This window comes from Amia ocellicauda, chromosome 13, assembly GCF_036373705.1.
Source record: "Amia ocellicauda isolate fAmiCal2 chromosome 13, fAmiCal2.hap1, whole genome shotgun sequence".
Lineage (NCBI taxonomy): Eukaryota > Metazoa > Chordata > Actinopteri > Amiiformes > Amiidae > Amia > Amia ocellicauda.
In genome coordinates this window covers 9110101-9130952 of record NC_089862.1, presented here as the reverse complement: position 1 = coordinate 9130952, position 20852 = coordinate 9110101, and the positions used below count along the sequence as shown (strand labels likewise).

The following is a 20852-nucleotide window of genomic DNA, read 5'->3' as shown; positions in this document are numbered from 1 at the left end:
GTCAAGTATGAATGACCTGAAAGATTAATTAGAACACTTTACTAAAACCTGGTGCTTTTGAATACACTGAAAAACATTTGCTGTTATGCTCAGTTTTACCTGTTTTTCCTAATGTGGAGAAAACACAAATAAGTGGAGAAAGTGTCACATAGTGAAAACAAGAGAAATACATCTAATTTTGTTTGCAAACATGTCTGTTATACACTGTTAGGCTACTGTACAAGGGAACACTCATCAATGCAAACTTCCCATCTAGGTATTTCAAATTTAAAAAAATTACACAATCAAGCCAATATAGAAATAAACAAACAAACAAATTGATCTAACTTAGGGGTATGTCCTTTCCTATTAGTGTGTTTTTCTCTTTCAGGGCAGCCACCTCAGATCAGACCCCTGGGCAACATCTCCTTTGCTGGAGACCTCAGGTGAGTACTTGGTCCTGCGCTCTGTTTTCATTCCTTCTTCTGTACAGAGCTATCGGTGGTTTCCCCACTGCCTTCCAAATAAGTACAGTGAAAGAAGGAGAAAAAGTTACTTCAGTTACTTGCTACATATGTGCCCTGGCCTGAGCACAGTACCTGCAGGAGAACTGACCACTGGTACAGGGTTGCCACCATCTCCAGGAGTCTGAGGCGGCCAACAATAGTGGAAGAGTGAGCACAACAGATACAGTGGCCCTGACCGCAGACAGGCACGGCTCCTATTGGCTACTAGGGGTCTAAATATACATGTTCTCCCTTGATAAATAAAACAAGTGCATGTGCTATGATATAGAAGCACACCCATTACTCAAAAGTGCTGTTTTCTTCTGACACGGTTCATTCCTACATCCTTTCAGGCACAGCTGTGTGTCCATGATCTTGAGCAAGCTTTCAGCATGTCTGGCAGGAGTTACAAGCATGGATATATAGTAGGAAGTGAAGTATTCCCCAAACCAAACTGCATTGACATGACATTTGTCATTTAACAGACACTCTTATCTAGGGCAACTTACATTTGTACCCATTTATACAGCTGTGCATTTTACTGGAGCAATCTAAGTGAAGTACCTTGCTCAATGGTACAACAACAACAACACTGTCCCACCCAAGATTTGAACCCACAACCTTCCAGTTATGAGTCTCTACTCCACAGTACTGCCTATGACCTGAGTATGTAGGCCATCTCTTATGGCCAGGTATTCTGCTGATCCAGACTTTTCTTCTTCACACAATCTTAAATGACAGAGAGTCAGCGAGTCATCTTGGACAGTTGGAGGATGTTCACAAGGCCATCTGGTGGAGTCTTTTCCTAAGACATATGCTAATAAATGACTGTGTTAAGGAGACCTTTTTATTTTGTACTAATAACTCAGATTAAAGATGTATCTATGGAAAAGTATTAGAGCCAGTCATAGAGTTACACAGTTTCACATGAAATGTGAATCTGGAGAAATTCCTTCAAGATCTCTGATTTGAAACTTTTGTTAGGGAGTACCATGGTGCTCATTACCTAGCTCCTAAGGACACCCCCTGAATTGGGGTGATCGTATTTAAGTCTGATTTTAAACTGCAGTCAGACACCTCAACTCAGCAGCAGTAGCAACAGTCAGAGAAGTGAGTACTGTATTTATTACTATTATTATTTAAAATTATGATTGTCTAAATTACGCTTTTGTTCATGATTTCTAACTGTTGGCAACAAGCATGGGTGTGTGTAATACCTACGCAAAACTCTATAACAAATCTTGTTTTTTTTATTCTTATGGGTTCTGTTTTATGATGGTTGATGTAAATTATGTATTTTTAATTTCCAATAGTCTAGAGATTACTTCAGAAAAGTGGCCTGTCCTTGTACACTAGCATCGTGGCCTGTGATCCAGCCAGTCCGCCCCTGTACTGCACCACAGTTACCCACACTAAGTAGGAGGGGCAAAGTAACACATACAGCTGACACTGTCTTCCTAACTGTTATAAGACTCAGCATGAGGTGCTGAAAGATATTCTCTTTTTTGGGACATCCTAAAGCAGACCAGGAGTTTTTTTTTCATTTTTCAGGTTGGTAATACTTTATTTAGCTCTGAAAGCTTGTATCTGAAATGCACATAAGTTCCAACATGGGAGAGATTTAAATTATACTTTGCATTTAAATATGGGACTAATGCTCTGAATGTTTTTTTTAATGAACTTCTACAGTGAGGGAAAAAAGTATTTGATCCCCTGCTGATTTTGTACGTTTGCCCACTGACAAAGAAATGATCAGTCTATAATTTTAATGGTAGGTGTATTTTAACAGTGAGAGAAAAATCCAGAAAAACACATTTCAAAAAAGTTATAAATTGATTTGCATGTTAATGAAGGAAATAAGTATTTGACCGCCACTTGGTGGCAAAACCCTTGTTGGCAATCACAGAGGTCAGACGTTTCTTGTAGTTGGCCACCAGGTTTGCACACATCTCAGGAGGGATTTTGTCCCACTCCTCTTTGCAGATCCTCTCCAAGTCATTAAGGTTTCGAGGCTGACGTTTGGCAACTTGAACCTTCAGCTCCCTCCACAGATTTTCTATGGGATTAAGGTCTGGAGGCTGGCTAGGCCACTCCAGGACCTTAATGTGCTTCTTCTTGAGCCACTTCTTTGTTGCCTTGGCTGTGTGTTTTGGGTCATTGTCATGCTGGAATACCCATCCACGACCCATTTTCAATTCCCTGGCTGAGGGAAGGAGGTTTCCCCCCCAAGATTTGATGGTACATGGCCCCGTCCATCGTCCCTTTGATGCGGTGCAGTTGTCCTGTCCACTTAGCTAAAAAACACCCCCAAAGCATAATGTTTCCACCTCCATGTTTGACGGTGGGGATGGTGTTCTTGGGGTCATTCCTCCTCCTCCAAACACGGCGAGTTGAGTTGATGCCAAAGAGCTCGATTTTGGTCTCATCTGACCACAACACTTTCACCCAGTTCTCCTCTGAATCATTCAGATGTTCATTGGCAAACTTCAGACAGGCCTGTACATGTGCTTTCTTGAGCAGGGGGACCTTGCGGGCACTGCAGGATTTCAGTCCTTCACAGCGTAGTGTGTTACCAATTGTTTTCTTGGTGACTATCGTCCCAGCTGCCTTGAGATCATTAACAAGATCCTCCCGTGTAGTTCTGGGCTGATTCCTCACCGTTCTCATGATCATTGAAACTCCACGAGGTGAGATCTTGCATGGAGCTCCAGACCGAGGGAGACTGACAGTTATTTTGTGTTTCTTCCATTTGCGAATAATTGCACCAACTGTTGTCACCTTCTCACCAAGCTGCTTGGCGATGGTCTTGTAGCCCATTCCAGCCTTGTGTAGGTCTACAATCTTGTCCCTGACAACCTTGGACAGCTCTTTGGTCTTGGCCATGGTGGAGAGTTTGGAATCTGATTGATTGATTGCTTCTGTGGACAGGTGTCTTTTATACAGGTAACGAGCTGAGATTAGGAGCACTCCCTTTAAGAGAGTGCTCCTAATCTCAGCTCGTTACCTGTATAAAAGACACTTGGGAGCCAGAAATCTTGCCGATTGATAGGGGATCAAATACTTATTTCACTCTTTAACACGCAAATCAATTTATAACTTTTTTGAAATGCGTTTTTTTGGATTTTTGTGTTGTTATTCTGTCTCTCACTGTTAAAATACACCTACCATTAAAACTGATAATTTCTTTGTCAGTGGGCAAACGTACAAAATCAGCAGGGGATCAAATACTTTTTTCCCTCACTGTACATCATATATTTTTCTACAGTATTTCACTATCATACAGTATCATTCATTAGTCCTTAAAAATAAATTACAAGGACTTTTCCACTCTCACTGCTTTTGTCATGCAACTTATTTGTTTGCAAATGTCTTCAGAATTTCGTGAATTCTGAAAATCAATATTGAGGAATGTATTTTATTCATTTATTTTATTCATTATTATTAATTTGACAAATTTTAATGTGTGTTTTTGCATTTATGCAATCTATCCTCAATAATTCTATGCATTTATGACTGATTAGCAAGGATCTCTAATGCAAAGTGAGTTATAACTATAATGAAAACATGCTTTGTGTTTGTATAGCGTTTGTCAAGCAAGTAATTTGGGCTTCTTTGTCTGGAAACTTTTATGCTCTGTCACTTTGATAATTACTTAATAATACATTTTTAATGTCTGATCTAAATTACTGGATAAGGTGATAACATTTATTTCTTACTTAATTAATAAGTTAAAGATATATATATACACACCGATCAGCCATAACATTATGACCACTGACAGGTGAAGTGAATAACACTGATAATCTCATTATCATGGCACCTGTCAGTGGGTGGCATACATTAGGCAGCAAGTGAACATTTTGTCCTCAAATTGATGTGTTAGAAACAGGAAAAATGGGCGGCCAAGGCTCATTGATGCACGTGGGGAGCCAAGGCTGGCCCGTGTGGTCTGATCCAACAGACGAGCTACTGTAGCTCAAATTGCTGAATATGTGAATGCTGCTTCTGACAGAAAGTGGCCGCAGACCAGTCAGGGTGCCCATGCTGACCCCTGTCCACTGCCGAAAGCGCCTACAATGGTCACGTGAGCATCAGAACTGGACCACGGAGCAATGGAAGAAGGTGGCCTAGTCTGATGAATTATGAGTTCAAGGTGATGACTTGGCCTCCAAATTCCAAAGATCTCAATCCAATCGAGCATCTGTGGGATGTGCTGGACAAACAAGTGCGATCCATGGAGGCCCCATCTCTGCATTACCAGTCTCAGCTGCTGGAGATAAGTGTATAATATTACCATCTGTATTGGAGACAACTGCGTTTGTTTTCCTTTCTTTTTTTCTTTTTCAGTAAGCACCTTCTGTGAATTTTTATATATATATATATATATATATATATATATATATACACTCACCTAAAGGATTATTAGGAACACCTGTTCAATTTCTCATTAATGCAATTATCTAACCAACCAATCACATGGCAGTTGCTTCAATGCATTTAGGGGTGTGGTCCTGGTCAAGACAATCTCCTGAACTCCAAACTGAATGTCTGAATGGGAAAGAAAGGTGATTTAAGCAATTCTGAGCGTGGCATGGTTGTTGGTGCCAGACGGGCCGGTCTGAGTATTTCACAATCTGCTCAGTTACTGGGATTTTCACGCACAACCATTTCTAGGGTTTACAAAGAATGGTGTGAAAAGGGAAAAACATCCAGTATGCGGCAGTCCTGTGGGCGAAAATGCCTTGTTGATGCTAGAGGTCAGAGGAGAATGGGCCGACTGATTCAAGCTGATAGAAGAGCAACTTTGACTGAAATAACCACTCGTTACAACCGAGGTATGCAGCAAAGCATTTGTGAAGCCACAACACGTACAACTTTGAGGTGGATGGGCTACAACAACAGAAGACCCCACCGGGTACCACTCATCTCCACTACAAATAGGAAAAAGAGGCTACAATTTGCACAAGCTCACCAAAATTGGACAGTTGAAGACTGGAAAAATGTTGCCTGGTCTGATGAGTCTCGATTTCTGTTGAGACATTCAGATGGTAGAGTCAGAATTTGGCGTAAACAGAATGAGAACATGGATCCATCATGCCTTGTTACCACTGTGCAGGCTGGTGGTGGTGGTGTAATGGTGTGGGGGATGTTTTCTTGGCACACTTTAGGCCCCTTAGTGCCAATTGGGCATCGTTTAAATGCCACGGCCTACCTGAGCATTGTTTCTGACCATGTCCATCCCTTTATGACCACCATGTACCCATCCTCTGATGGCTACTTCCAGCAGGATAATGCACCATGTCACAAAGGTCGAATCATTTCAAATTGGTTTATTGAACATGACAATGAGTTCACTGTACTAAACTGGCCCCCACAGTCACCAGATCTCAACCCAATAGAGCATCTTTGGGATGTGGTGGAACGGGAGCTTCGTGCCCTGGATGTGCATCCCACAAATCTCCATCAACTGCAAGATGCTATCCTATCAATATGGGCCAACATTTCTAAAGAATGCTTTCAGCACCTTGTTGAATCAATGCCACGTAGAATTAAGGCAGTTCTGAAGGCGAAAGGGGGTCAAACATAGTATTAGTATGGTGTTCCTAATAATCCTTTAAGTGAGTGTATGAGCTATAATATTTTAAGTTATAGAGTGCTTTCTCATTCTGCTTTGCATTTTTTTTTTATTTATAAATACTGAAATATTATTGAATGGCATATGAGTATATCCCTGACACTGTCTGTAGTACAAAATAATTCCTCTGGGAAACACAGGGGATAAGATCTAAACCTAAAACTATACTAAAATCACCTTTATTTATATGGAGTGAATAAAACTACCTAAAACCCAAACCTTATAAAAAAATAAATACTAAAGCTAAACTAAATGATCCTAAAAATCAATTTGTTCCCCCCAAATGGCAGACATGAAAAAAGACAGGCTTCTGAAGAGAAAGTGCAATAGTGCTTATCAGTCTCTTCTGTTCTCCTCGGTGGATCAGTGCAGAGTACAGTCTCACTCATCTACAACAACCGCAGACAAGGGATGCGATCCAGTGGACATCAAGGCTTCTCTGGGTGCCACTCGCCAGTCAGTCCCACTTCCTTCCTCCAGGATCCACAGCTGCTCCTCCAAATGTAGCCAAACTAACTCAACAGGGGAAGGGAAGGGATGGTCACAGGAGCCAATCCAGGGGGTATCCGTGTCCACTACAAACATTTTTACAATCCTCATTCATGCAGAAGCCACTGCCACCGGATACCTCCCTCCCTCAACGCACTGCTCTGCTTTTCATCTCCCCACAGGTACCCTCTAATGGAGCCGGTCCTGCACCAGGAGTATGTGGAGGAGTCTGACACCGGATCTACAAGTAGGAATTCCCTATTTCATTACTTTGACTGTTCAAGATTTCCACTATAACTCCTTATATTCTTTTACAGAGGAGTCCAGCACACAGGAGTCACGTGGAAATAATTTGTGATTAATGCAAATACACACAAAAAGGAAAAGAAACACTTCAAACAAAGTGAAAACCAATAAATAAGGCCAAACAATAAAGTGAATAAGGTCTGAGCTCTGTCCCTTCACAGGACACATACATACATGTAAAAACATTCCTAAATGAGAAATGTGGGCTCTTGGTAAACAAGATGTCTTTGACAATCATAGCTGTGTTTCACAAAACAGCCCTGTGCTCACAACATAACATCAAATATACAGAATTGTAAAATTCTCCTTGAGTACTGAGTGCTGTTTTTGAAGCTCAGTGTCTGTTTTCAGTGAAGATCCTCCACAGGCCCGTGTCATTGCCTTCACCCTCCGCACCTGCAGTCTCCGTGCAATTTGTTGGGGGAGGTTTTTGTATGACTATGTATCACTGTGTGAACACCCAGCTACCACTGGGGTTGTGTAAACTCTGACAGTAGTAATCTCCTGTATCTTCAGGCTGGACTCCACTGATGGTCAGAGTGAAGTCAGACCCAGATCCACTGCCACTGAATCTCTCTGGGATCCCAGACTGACGGGTAGAGGTATAATAGATCAGGAGTTTAGGAGCTTCTCCAGGTTTCTGTTGGTACCAGTGTAGGTAGCTACCTCCAGAATCAGCGTGAACTGAACTGCTGGTTTTACAGTTCACAGTGACTGTCTGTCCTTGGGGAGAAGATATCACTGTTGAGGCCTGAGTCACTGTAATCTGTCCGCGGGACTCTAGAAATGACAAAAAAAAAAAAAACATCAATAAATATCTGATTGAAACATGTTTACGTAAATGCAATTTTAAGTTTCTTTGTATTCATGTTGTGTTTCCTTCCATTTTACCAATCATTCTTCATATGTCTCCCAGTCGAACAAATGTATAAATGTATATTTTAATAATTCTCACCCTGAGTGCAGATGGCGAGAGCCCAGATGAAGACGGTGATAAAAGTCATTGTTGTTGTGGATTGTGTTGCCATGAAGGGCAGCTCTCAGTCATGAAGTGTTAAACTCACAGGGCTATAAACACTCCCAGAGCACTGAAGCATGTGCTGCCCATGCAAAGTGGCTCTTCTATGCAAATTGTCTTCCTGGGTAGAGCGGGTAGGGTATTTGTAGTAAAGCAGTGCTGTGAACACAGGCTTGGTGCTGTGTGTCTGACAGAGCAAGATGAGCAGTTTAGCTTGAACACTCATAGGACAGCAGGACTAGACAAGCAGCTTTTCAAGTCCTCAATTATATATGCTACCTGGGAAACAATAATGAGTGTATGTTTATATAATAGGGATGATTTTTGTAATAAGCCTATTCGTGTGGAGTCTTACAAATGTCATTTAGTCCATCAGTTAGTCTTCAGAAAACTGTGTCTGGAGTCCAGATTGGTCTTTTCTTTGTCCTCACAGGCCCTGAGGACAGCACTACTGCCCCACTGGTGTGTTTGGGGTTTGAAGGGTCAAAACACCTAGACGATCACTAGAGCAATGAGACTGTGACCTCAGTTTTAATTGTAATTACCCATCTTCTTACAGAGTCACTTGATTAAAGGTGGGGTATCATCATTTTTTTTTTTTTACATTAAAAGTTGTGCCTATAATTTCTAAATATGTCCTGAAAGTTTAATTCACATCCGTTGCTTATAAGTTGGAAAAAAACTTTTTTTTGTGAGGCTGTTCATACAAAACCTCAGACTCCTGTACCCGGAAGAGCACCAGTGCGTGACGTCACATCAGGTATTCACTGATTTAAACCGCAGACTCCTCAATGGCAGATGACAGTGAAAGCGGATTAACTGGGTTGGATGTTTTGTGTGAAAGTGTTGATGTGGACGACAATTCACCAACAGTCCCCCACATCAGATACAGGAGAGCAGGATAACATACTGTATACACTTTTTATTGTATTAATAAAGTGCAGTGGGCTGCTGTTGTAATCCCGGCGCACAAACTAAGACTCTTTGACTGAGAGAAATGTACCTGACAATTAGCTCCTACACCTTCGCTCAAATTAATAATAGTGCTTAATTATCATGCACGCCAAATAATGGTATAAATATCATAATAATAATAATAATAATAATAATGTATATATTTACAATATACTTTGTATGTATTTCATTATTAATAATAATCATGGTTGGCGCTAGACTTAAAAATAATATGGATGCGGTCAAGCAGTCCGACAGAGCACCATCAGCCGACCCTTATATGTTCTGTCAGCCCCCCTAAAAAAAAATCCAAGAATGAAGAAGCACCCCCCCCTCAGCTCTGACACCGGAAAAAAACACCGCCCCCCTCTCCCCACTCTTAGTCCAGCAAAAACACCTTCAGTTAACTCCCCCCTCACCGATGCTGGACAGCGTTTCGAAGCCCCCATAAAACCTGACGTCTAGAAGCGCCCTTGATCATAATAATATTTGCATTGTTCACATGCACACACTAATTCGTGAAAGTAGTTTACTTTCTTTTTGTTAATACTGTATTCAATTTCCATATCGTCCAATTATTCTCCCAGTCAGTAACATTGCTCAGCTGCTGGAGGCAGGATGTTGAACTGACCATCACAATGATCTCAAAATGTCCCAGGATTGGGGGGGTCAGGCAGGCCTACAGAGCAGCGCATCACAGTGTCTCCCAGCTTGGGAATCTGCACCAAATAGCTCGTCTCTCGTTTCTTCACTGTGACTTACAAGTGTAGTTTTTTGGGCCTTAATAAAGCAGAGGCGCTGTTGTTATCTACCTGGATGAAACCATATATTACACACCATGCTATGTGTCCCCTTGGCGCGTTTGTTCTTTTTTGGGAACTGGTTTCGTTAGCGCTAATGCAGCCAAACAGCCCGAGAGACGGCGAGCTCTACCTGCTGTGACGTCACGCATAAATTAGCCACAGATTCAGGGAGCTGGACTTTTCACAGAGGGGTCAACTTCACACTTGTTTTTATACCCTTAGCGTTAAACCCTACACATAAAAACTACACAGATGGTTGTTTTGACCGGCCAGCAGTTCTTTAAAAGTGAATTCTGAAAAAGGTCAAAAACGATGATACCCAACCTTTAACCACAGCAGTGTTATGTCTCCCTCTTGTGGTCAGTGTTCTGTAACTACACACTGTGCTACTCACTTGCTACTAACAGACATCTGAAGAGGAGATGTTTTGCAGCTCTAACATCTCCAGACTCCTGCATCACCTGACTGCCGTTCTTACAGATGAGGTATATTGTGTATTGTCCAGTCTCTCTGCTCTTTAGAAACATGTGACAGTGACCCAGGGTGGTGAGGGCCAGTGCTCTGATAATGGCTGCTGTCCCAATGGGACCTTTCAAAAGGGCTTGTTCCTGTTCAAGATATTTAGTGGGATCCCACAGGATCTTAGGATGCTGTGCAATATTTCTAGCAGGCAAATGACTGACCTTCATAACTGATATATGTCAGCATGAGAAGCATTTCTATGATTTCCACCCCCAAAAAATCCCAATCATGTGGTTGATCATAATTATGGAAAGGTTTTTTAAATTGTGGTATGTGTATTATTAAGAAGATATTTGTAATAGCAGTTTTCCACTATGATATCTTTAGCATTTTAGCACTTTTTTATCTTTACGACAATATGATATCAATCTTAAACTGCCTTGAAACATTGTCTTTAGCTCCAATGTGTCTCAGTGCTGTTGTTGAAACTCAGTGTCCCATTGCAGTCTTTGTAGTTTGTAGTTGTAGTTAGAGAAAACACTGTCAGCACCACCCCACACATTTTTATTCATACAACATTCGGGGCTGTAGCCCCCCTAAAACCTGAAGTCTAGCAACACCCCTGGAGAGAGAGAGAGAGAGAGAGAGAGAGAGAGAGAGAGAGAGAGAGAGAGAGAGAGAGAGAGAGAGAGAGAAGCAGTACAGAAAACTGTGAAAGATATCAAACGCAGAACTAGCCGTTGCCTGGCTGTGAGGAACTACAGCTGCAACAGAGCACAGCAGCAGACGAGTGACATGGGCTGACTGTGCCAGTGTTGTTTATCTCTCTGACCAGCACACTGACAAAGGGGAACTTTTACAACCTCCTTGAAAACAGGAGGAAGACACAAGTTTACTGTGTAGAGACTCTTTTATTTTTTCTAACAGAGGAGACAGAAAGGGAAGTTTTTAATGTCAGTTCTTCCTCTGTCAGCATCCAGTCATGTGTAGTGGGACCTGTGGGGAAGTAAGAAATCAATCAATGAACTCAATCATGCAGTCACTTACCTGGTGGTCCTGGGGCTCTCTATAGTCCGAGTGTGGGGAGCAAGTCCTGAGGGAGGTTCCCATGCGGTGGGGCAGGTCTGAAAGAGAGAGGCACAGATAATACAGGTGTAGCTTAAGGTACACTTATAAATTTCAGTTAAAGAAGTGAATTTAAGTATCACCTTATCAAGAATCCTAGAATCTTGTAGAACTCAATTTCTGCAATAATTGGATACAGACACCAATTCCAAAGATATACATTTTGATATACTACTAAGTGAGAGAATGAGCAAGAATCATAGTCAAAATCAAGCAGTGAACCATAGTTTGTAGTTCTTGCATTTTGAGTGTGGCATGTCGCAAGTATTTTGCATACATAGGCAAAAATAATAGCAGCAGTCATATTATGCATCACTCTGGTACATGTATGCCCCGTTTCCACTGGCGCTGCCGGACGGTTAAACGGCTGTTTCCACTGGCTGAGCAGCCGTGTTTTGTGGAAGTTAAATGTTTAAATGTTTTAAAGCCATTGTTCCTAGATGTTTTAATACAGTCCCTCACAAATCAGCTGTTTTGGCACATGTCAGATTGTATGTCGAGAACAGCATACCAGGAATACACACAGGCTCCTTCTCAATGCACTGTGCAGGGTTTGTAGCAGAGGGGGTGCAGGATGATTATTTGGTAAATAAAAGTGTTTTATGCTAATCCTTCCTAAAATCCTAAAATGACTAAACATTTGTTACTTTCCCATCCTAAACAAAAACACATCTGTAGTGACTCTGCAGCTGTTCAATTTCTGTAGAGCTGAGGGAGAGGGCAGCTGCTACCCTGCTGACAGTAATATCGCCAACATCTTCAGCCTGGACTGGACTGATCTGTGTAAAGACTGTCCCAGATCCACTGCCCGTGGAATCATCAGGCATCCCAGAGGTTTGTTGCCATATAAACTGATGTCAAGTCCTCTCTGAAACCCAGGACCTGTGTCCATGTTGGTAATGGCCTCCCTCTCTGTTCCTCCCAGCTGCGTCTCTCTTCAGAAGCCAGAGTTCCAGACAGCTCCCTGGGAACTCTATACCAGCACTGCTGGCAAGTCTGATCTCCCCCCACAGGTGCGGCAATTGCTAAAACCAGGAAATAATGATCTTTGTATTTTCCTTTGTTCTTGTAGGTTCCCGTTGCAGCCAGCTGACAGGACACAGGAAAAAGCCAAGAGAAAGTATGGTTTTCACATGGTTGCTTGTGGTTTTTGATCCACTGAACAAGACTGGAGATGCACTGTAATACAGAAGTGAGGACTGCAGCGCATGTGCAGGGATGATGGATGTGTTGCAGCCTACGTCACTGCTATAGCAAAGCAGTTACTTTTGATGGCAATGTAATTCTCATTCCAGGAATATCAATAAACTTTCCGTTGGTACAATATTCTCTTGTAGCTAAGCAGTGTTGTGCATACAAGCCTGGTGCTGTGTGTTCTGAGAAATCAATATTAGCTGTTTAGCGTGAAAACCTTATTTCTCTCAACACAGCTGGGATGACTGTATTTTATCCATCATCTCAGGCAGTTCATTAGACAGTCCTCAGGAACTGGAGTAGAATCTGTTCTGCAGCCCAAACTGTTTGTTCCAATGCAACTGAGTATTTCTCACTGGCACTGAGGTCAGCAGACAGGAGAAACACAATAGCAGTGGTATTACTGTCAGTGTGGGGTTTAACATGTTTAATTATTTTGTAATTCCATTTTGATCAGCAGTAATGAAGTGGTGCACATCAATGGACTGGCGTCCCGTCCTGGGTGTATTCCTGTGTATGCATGCCGGGATCGGCTCTGGCTTCCCCCAACCCTCACCAGGATAAGCGGTTTCACAAATGGATGGATGGATGGATGGTTACAGTGGTAGTACTTTACAAATAACATGCATTCATACATGTATATAGAGAACATTTTATTAATGTCTATTGTTTGCTCAATGTTACTTTCTAATGAATGGTAAGTTGTAACTCACTGGCCTTGATCTGAGATCAAGCCCCCGCAGATCCCAAGAGTCGAGTGTGGAGCCACATCACACAGTGCAGCATCAGGCTCAGGGTCAGTCAGTGCAGACAGGGCTCTGTGACAGAGGAGCTGAGGGCAGCGCTGAGCTGCTCCAGTAGAAGCTCTCATGGTGGCTGCTTGTTCTGACTGAGGAGAGTGAGAGCCACTCGACCTCCCCTTCAGCACCACTGACACAGGAGAGCAGGAGGGCTGTCTGTCCGATGTGAGCTCTTGTTTGGCCACATGGAATATTTATTTCAGCAGTGTGTGAATGTGCTGCTGATAAGTGTTGGAGATTAAAATCTATGTTCAAGAGAGAACCCAGCTCCACCATCTTTCCATCAGCTGCATGTACACTTATATACCATGTATACGATGGACACCACACAAATGAGTAACTAACACCCCTTCCCAGCATCCTGTGCTATAAGTCCCTCCTTCTCCATGACTCATTTCACCTTGTTGGGGGTTAGATAGCCAGCCTTGTCCTCTTGGACAGGCTGTGTATCTGTTTGCCAAGTGTGATTAAAAACATATATATATAAATAAGGATAAAATAATTTCCATTACCAATCCTCTCAGCAATATAGGTTTGTGTGAAGCTCGTGAAAAAGTATTGAATTATTTATTATTTCAGTGACACAAAATAGAGGTTATATCTCCAGCTGTAGCAGTACAGTCGCTGTGCTGTTCTGCTAATGGAGGTTTTTGTACAGACATAAATCACTGTGGGAGTCACTCCTGCATCCTTGACCTGGACTCCCCTGATGGTCAGAGTGAAGTCAGTCCCAGATCCACTGCCACTGAATCTCTCTGGGATCCCACACTGACAGCGATTTGCCCAGTAGATTAGTGTTGCAGTTGCTCCTGGTTTCTATTGATACCAGTACAGGCAATCATCCCCATCACTATCAGTAACAGAGCTGCTGGTTTTGCAGTTGATGGTGAATGATTGTCCAGATTTTACAGACAAGTCTGAAGGAGTCTGAGTAACACTGAACAGCACAGTGGAGTCTGAGAGGAGAAAGCTCACAACGAAGCAGAAATACAATAGTGAGTCATATATTACTTTTATAATTGTTATTATAAAACAAAAATGTTTGACCTGAGTAAAGAGAGCAAGTGTCCAGAGCAGGAGCCCCAGTGAAGCCATGTTCTCTGTGTGTCTCAGTGAGTGTGAGACGGCTGAACTGTCAGCTTTCAAACCCTGAGCAATGGAGCAGTGCAGTTATTATAGCTGCTGATCAGAGCAGTGAGGCAGGACAGGGATGCACAGCAGCTTCCTTTATACAAATCCTATCACAGACAGTTAGATGAGCTGTGAACTGTGAAAACAGGTGGACAGGTGGTTGATAGGGGTGGGACACTTATGGTTTCTTCTGTTTGTTACACAAATCCCAGTTTAATACTAATGTCTAATCAGATTCTTCTGTGTCTCATTCTCCCTGTTTCTTATAATATATAAGTAATGTATAAGTATAACTGATTTTACAAATATTGTGTTTTTTTCTGGAACGGGATTAGGTGACAAGTTAGCTGACAAAACTATGTAGAAAATATTTGCTGATGTACAGTGAGGGAAAAAAGTATTTGATCCCCTGCTGATTTTGTACGTTTGCCCACTGACAAAGAAATGATCAGTCTATAATTTTAATGGTAGGTGTATTTTAACAGTGAGAGACAATTGATTTGCATGTTAATGAAGGAAATAAGTATTTGACCCCTTCGACTTAGTACTTGGTGGCAAAACCCTTGTTGGCAATCACAGAGGTCAGACGTTTCTTGTAGTTGGCCACCAGGTTTGCACACATCTCAGGAGGGATTTTGTCCCACTCCTCTTTACAGATCCTCTCCAAGTCATTAAGGTTTCGAGGCTGACGTTTGGCAACTCGAACCTTCAGCTCCCTCCACAGATTTTCTATGGGATTAAGGTCTGGAGACTGGCTAGGCCACTCCAGGACCTTAATGTGCTTCTTCTTGAGCCACTCCTTTGTTGCCTTGGCTGTGTGTTTTGGGTCATTGTTATGCTGGAATACCCATCCACGACCCATTTTCAATGCCCTGGCTGAGGGAAGGAGGTTCTCACCCAAGATTTGACGGTACATGGCCCCGTCCATCGTCCCTTTGATGCGGTGCAGTTGTCCTGTCCCCTTAGCAGAAAAACACTCCCAAAGCATAATGTTTCCACCTCCATGTTTGACAGGGCGAGTTGAGTTGATGCCAAAGAGCTCGATTTTGGACTCATCTGACCACAACACTTTCACCCAGTTCTCCTCTGAATCATTCAGATGTTCACTGGCAAACTTCAGACGGGCCTGTACATGTGCTTTCTTGAGCAGGGGGACCTTGCGGGCGCTGCAGGATTTCAGTCCTTCACGGCGTAGTGTGTTACCAATTGTTTTCTTGGTGACTACGGTCCCAGCTGCCTTGAAATCATTAACAAGATCCTCCCGTGTAGTTCTGGGCTGATTCCTCACCGTTCTCATGATCATTGAAACTCCAAGAGGTGAGATTTTGCATGGAGCCCTAGACCGAGGGAGACTGACAGTTATTTTGTGTTTCTTCCATTTGCGAATAATCGCACCAACTGTTGTCACCTTCTCACCAAGCTGCTTGGCGATGGTCTTGTAGCCCATTCCAGCCTTGTGTAGGTCTACAATCTTGTCCCTGACATCCTTGGACAGCTCTTTGGTCTTGGCCATGGTGGAGAGTTTGATTGATTGATTGATTGCTTCTGTGGACAGGTGTCTTTTATACAGGTAACGAGCTGAGATTAGGAGCACTCCCTTTAAGAGAGTGCTCCTAATCTCAGCTCATTACCTGTATAAAAGACACCTGAGAGCCAGAAATCTTGCTGATTGATAGGGGATCAAATACTTATTTCCCTCATTAACATGCAAATCAATGTATAACTTTTTTGAAATGCGTTTTTCTGGATTTTTTTTTTGTTATTCTGTCTCTCACTGTTAAAATACACCTACCATTAAAATTATAGACTGATCATTTCTTTGTCAATGGGCAAATGTACAAAATCAGTGGGGGATCAAATACTTTTTTCCCTCACTGTATGTATGCATGTATTATTTATCAATAGTGAAGTCATGCTGGATCCCAAGACAATGGATGGCGGCATTGTCATCCAGGAAGAGACCACTCCCATCAGGAGATAAATATTTCACCATAGGATAAAGGCGATCACTCAGAATAACTTTGTAATTATTTGCAGTGACCCTTCCCTCTAAGGGGACAAGTGGACCCAAACCATGCCAGGAAAATGCCCCCCACAGCATAACAGAGGCCCCCCCGGACCCCCTCACTGTAGGGGTCAAGCAGTCAGGCCTGGTCCGTTCTCTTGGTGTCCCACACATGCACTTGCCCACTTATCGAGAATATGCTGAAGGATGACTCAGCTGACCATAACACTTTTTTCCACATCTCTGTAGACCAGTGCCTATGGTTTGTGCACCGCTGAACTCTCAAATGTGCATTTGTCTCTGTAATGAGGGTTTTATGCATTGCTGCCTTACTATAATATCACTCTTGGTGTCATTCTCGATGGACTGTTCTTGCTGACAGTCTGATCACGTCCTGCATGGATATTCTCAGTCACCTGGAAAAGAGTTGCTTTTCTGTTCTTCCTTACATGTTCCTCCACTAATTTATTCAGGTTTTTCCTTTAATTTGTCACCCGTCTGTATGTAATATACATTAAAACAATTTGATTTGGTCTATGTGTTTGATGTGTCTGTTAATATATTATGAATAAATACATAAAAAGCTGAAATAATAAAATATAAATAATTCTCATCTTGAGTGCAGATGGCGAGAGCCCAGATGAAGATGGTGATAAAAGTCATTGTTGTTGTGGATTGTGTTGCCATGAAGGGCAGCTCTCAGTCATGAAGTGTTAAACTCACAGGGCTATAAAGACTCCCAGAGCACTGAAGCATGAGCTGCCCATGCAAAGTGGCTCTTCTATGCAAATTGTCTTCCTTAGTGCAGTAGGTACTGGCTTGGTGCTGTGTTTCTGACAGAGCAAGGTTAGAAGTTTTGTAACAATTTGCATTATATTATATAGTTGGGCGCCAGGTAGGATAAAGCCTACCACAATTTATCATATTTAAAATGTAATAAACCATATAAGAATAATATAACACAAAAAGGTTACCAAACCTTTTCTGGGCCCAGATTCACCATACTCGATTAGGTTCACAAATAATAAACAATAGGTTAATAAAACAAAAGACACCAAAAGACAGCAATAACGCCTTTTAAAGTGCATGTGTCACGGTCTCTTAAGGGAGGACCGCAGGGCACAGGAGTTAAGGACCCAGGTGCAGTGCTCATACAGCTGGCAGCAAGGAGCAAGGAGCAAGGAGCAAGGAGCAAGGAGCAAGGAGCAAGGAGCAAGGAGCAAGGAGCAAGGAGCAAGGAGCAAGGAGCAAGATAGCTAGGTAACACAGGAGGAACTGATGACACTTTACACAGAGTGAGGGCAGTGAGCGGTTTATGAAACTGGGAAGGTAGGTGCAGGGCCAATGGGAGAAGAGGAAAGGAACAAGAGTGCACATGGGTGTGGAGGAATGTTAATTGGAAGAGTGACTGATGAAAGCAGTGAAGGGAGAAAGAAAAGGCACAGTTACATTGGCGGCCTCTAGTGGGTATAGAGGGTAATGGCTAGGGAACCATGAGAGCATGTAGCCATAAAGAGTGCAAACCGTTCAGCTCAAGTCAGTGCAAACAGTAATGTCCTTCTTTTTAAGTGACGTATGCAATACATATACTAAATGCTAGAGTAAATGATATAAAGTGACAAGTGCCAGAGAATTAAACTCGTCAAAGTGCAAAACATAGGTCAATAAATAGACATCATTATACAACAAGCAAGCATACATTAGCAGCACACAGGAAAAGGAAGGAAAAGACCTGTATGTTTCACATCAAATCAAACAATTCACACAAACTTTGATTTAGAATATAAATCTGCAGTTTTCAAAGGGGTGGAAAAGTCACTGCAACCGTATCCTGGGTGGAGCTTTTCTGTTTTCCTCTTCGCAAGACTTCAGTTCACTTCTGTCTTTATCCAGTTCAAGTACATTACGATTGATTCAAACTTACAAGTCCATCTTCCTTTACGGTTTCTCCGACTAAGACTGCTTTGCTCTTCACTTTGCAAATCCACTACACCACGTTGTTTTAGTTTAGAGTCCATTAAATCCTGCTTTTACATTTGTTTTGTCTTTCTTCTCTAAGCGTCTCTTCAGGCAACTCTCTAGGCGTCACAGTTTAGTTAGAAAACTCCCAGGACAGCAGGACCAGGAATAAGAACAGCTCTTTAAAGAACATATTATGACACAAATTCAGATGGAGTGATTAGGACAGTGCTTTGTGTTCAGAACAAATTATTGCCCTGTGAAGAGCTGCAGAAAATAGCAAGAGACTCTGTGTGTGGTAGAAGGTTGATTCTTTATTCCGGCAGCTGCAGGGGAGCCTGACAAGAGAAGTTTCCTCAGACAGTCTCAACATTTCGAAGTTACATTTGGTATTTTATGGGTTGTGTACAAGACAGAGAAGACAGTTCTTTCCTTCTTGATTTTTGCAAACAAACTTACTAAGCAAATTGTAACTAATTAACACGAGACATTTAAATTACTTACTACATAGACTTTATGACTGAATAACATATTGGTCAAGGATGCTAACATAGCCAGTTGTGTAAAACAACAAGATGCAGAGCAACAACAGAATGCAGAGTCTTAGAGATAAGATAGCTATATTTGAAATGATTGAAATAATCTATACTGTTGAGAGAGGTTGTGTCAGCCTTTGCCAGGTCCAAAGAGTAACAGAGAAACAGAGTCAGCTTTAAAACTCCAGGAATGTGAAATGTATCTAAAATATTCCATTTAGTTCTTCACCCTGACAATAACACCTCCTGGACAGTTGGACATGCAGCAGGTATGGATTTAGACCAGTTTACTTCACAAATTTATTGACAAGCAGAATGGTTTTGTATTAATTGCTTGCTTATTCCTTTTCAGTGTTTCTGCTCTCTGGTGAGATTCATACTCTCACTTTCCTTCTAAATGGATTTACAGTCTGATCATTTGGAATGTAAAACACTGTTGAGATCATCATGTATGTTTCCATAAAATAGCCTACAAATATATGTACTTTACACAGCACTGAGGAGCTTCATATTTTGTTGTTTCTTTCAAGAAAGTTAAAGGCTGGAGGGGCTGACAGCTGCAGACAGTGACAACCACACTGGAGATAATGTTGCTGTCCACACAGTATTGTTACAATGACAGTGACAAGGCTGACAGTATATTACTGCTTTTAAAACTGAACAGTGAACTGAGACAATGTCTGACTTATTGTATAGTCAAGATACATTATTTAAATCAAAAACGTATAATTCTGAACACAGATATTACATTACTATAATACATTAATCATGCAGTACCTTAAACACTGTACTCCATAGCTACATGTACCTCATTGTTGTTATTGAAACTCAGTGTGTGTGCAGTGCAGCTCCTCACAGGCTGTGTCCCATTTCACTGCCTTCACCCTCAGCACCTGCAGTAGGTCTCAGCTGCAGCAGTGCAGTCTCTGTGCAGTTCAGCTGAGGGAGGTTTTTGTATGACTGTGTAGCACTGTGTGAACACATACACACTGTTAGGATAGTGTAAACTCTGACAGTAGTAATCTCCTGCATCTTCAGGCTGGACTCCACTGATGGTCAGAGTGAAGTCAGTCCCAGATCCACTGCCACTGAATCGCTCTGGGATCCCAGACTGACGGGAAGTGGCAAGATAGATCAGGAGTTTAGGAGCTTCTCCAGGTTTCTGTTGGTACCAGGCTAGGTAGTTGTTACTGTACACTGCACTGCTAACTTTACAGTTCACAGTGATGATCTCTCCTTGGTGAACAGATTTCACAGTTGGAGTCTGAGTCACAGTATACTGTCCACTGGATTCTGAAAATGAAAAATTAAAATAAATCAATGTATACATATGTTATACAAAATAAAACAATCTGATTTTGTCTATGAGCCTGTTTAGATATTAAAAAAATAAATACCTACAAAAACTAAAATAATTAAATTAACAAATTTCTCACCCTGAGTGCAGATGGCGAGAGCCCAGATGAAGATGGTGATGAAAGTCATTGTTGTTGTGGATTGTGTTGCCATGAAGGGCAGCTCTCAGTCATGAAGTGTTAAACTCACAGGGCTATAAACACTCCCAGAGCACTGAAGCATGTGCTGCCCATGCAAAGTGGCTCTTGTATGCAAATTATTTCTTAATACGGAGACACTTGCTGCCAGTCAGTGGTGTTTACATTTTACCATGAATACTTGAAGGAAAGCAAGATGTACAAAGAACATCCTAATCGGTGAGTTTGATACATTACCTCAGGAGATGACTATTGTAATGAGCTTGTTTCAGTGAAATCCCCTGGCTTCTTTAGGACAGCGGTTCCCAAACATTTTGCCTGGTGCCCCCCTATACATTTGGTTCAAAGCTCGCGCCCCCCTCCGCCATGTCTCATACATTCATATTTATATTACCATTTATATTTTTGAAAGCCCTAACGCTTAACAATGATAAATACACTTACATGCTTGTTTGAT

At 41.9% G+C, this 20852-nt stretch overlaps 2 gene segments (V, D, J or C); both read right to left on the bottom strand.

Annotated features, from left to right (window-relative positions):
- LOC136766415 (immunoglobulin kappa variable 1-39-like) overlaps positions 1–20452 on the bottom strand; it is a 65291-nt gene extending 44839 nt beyond the window's left edge. Inside the window, 1 exon segment of the V gene segment in view lies at positions 20339–20452. Coding sequence covers positions 20339–20411 — 73 coding nt within the window.
- LOC136766416 (immunoglobulin kappa variable 4-1-like) lies at positions 7337–8032 on the bottom strand. The segment is given in 2 exon segments: positions 7337–7695; positions 7871–8032. Coding segments are annotated over 2 exon segments (408 nt in total).
- Positions 20453–20852: the final 400 nt, after the last annotated feature.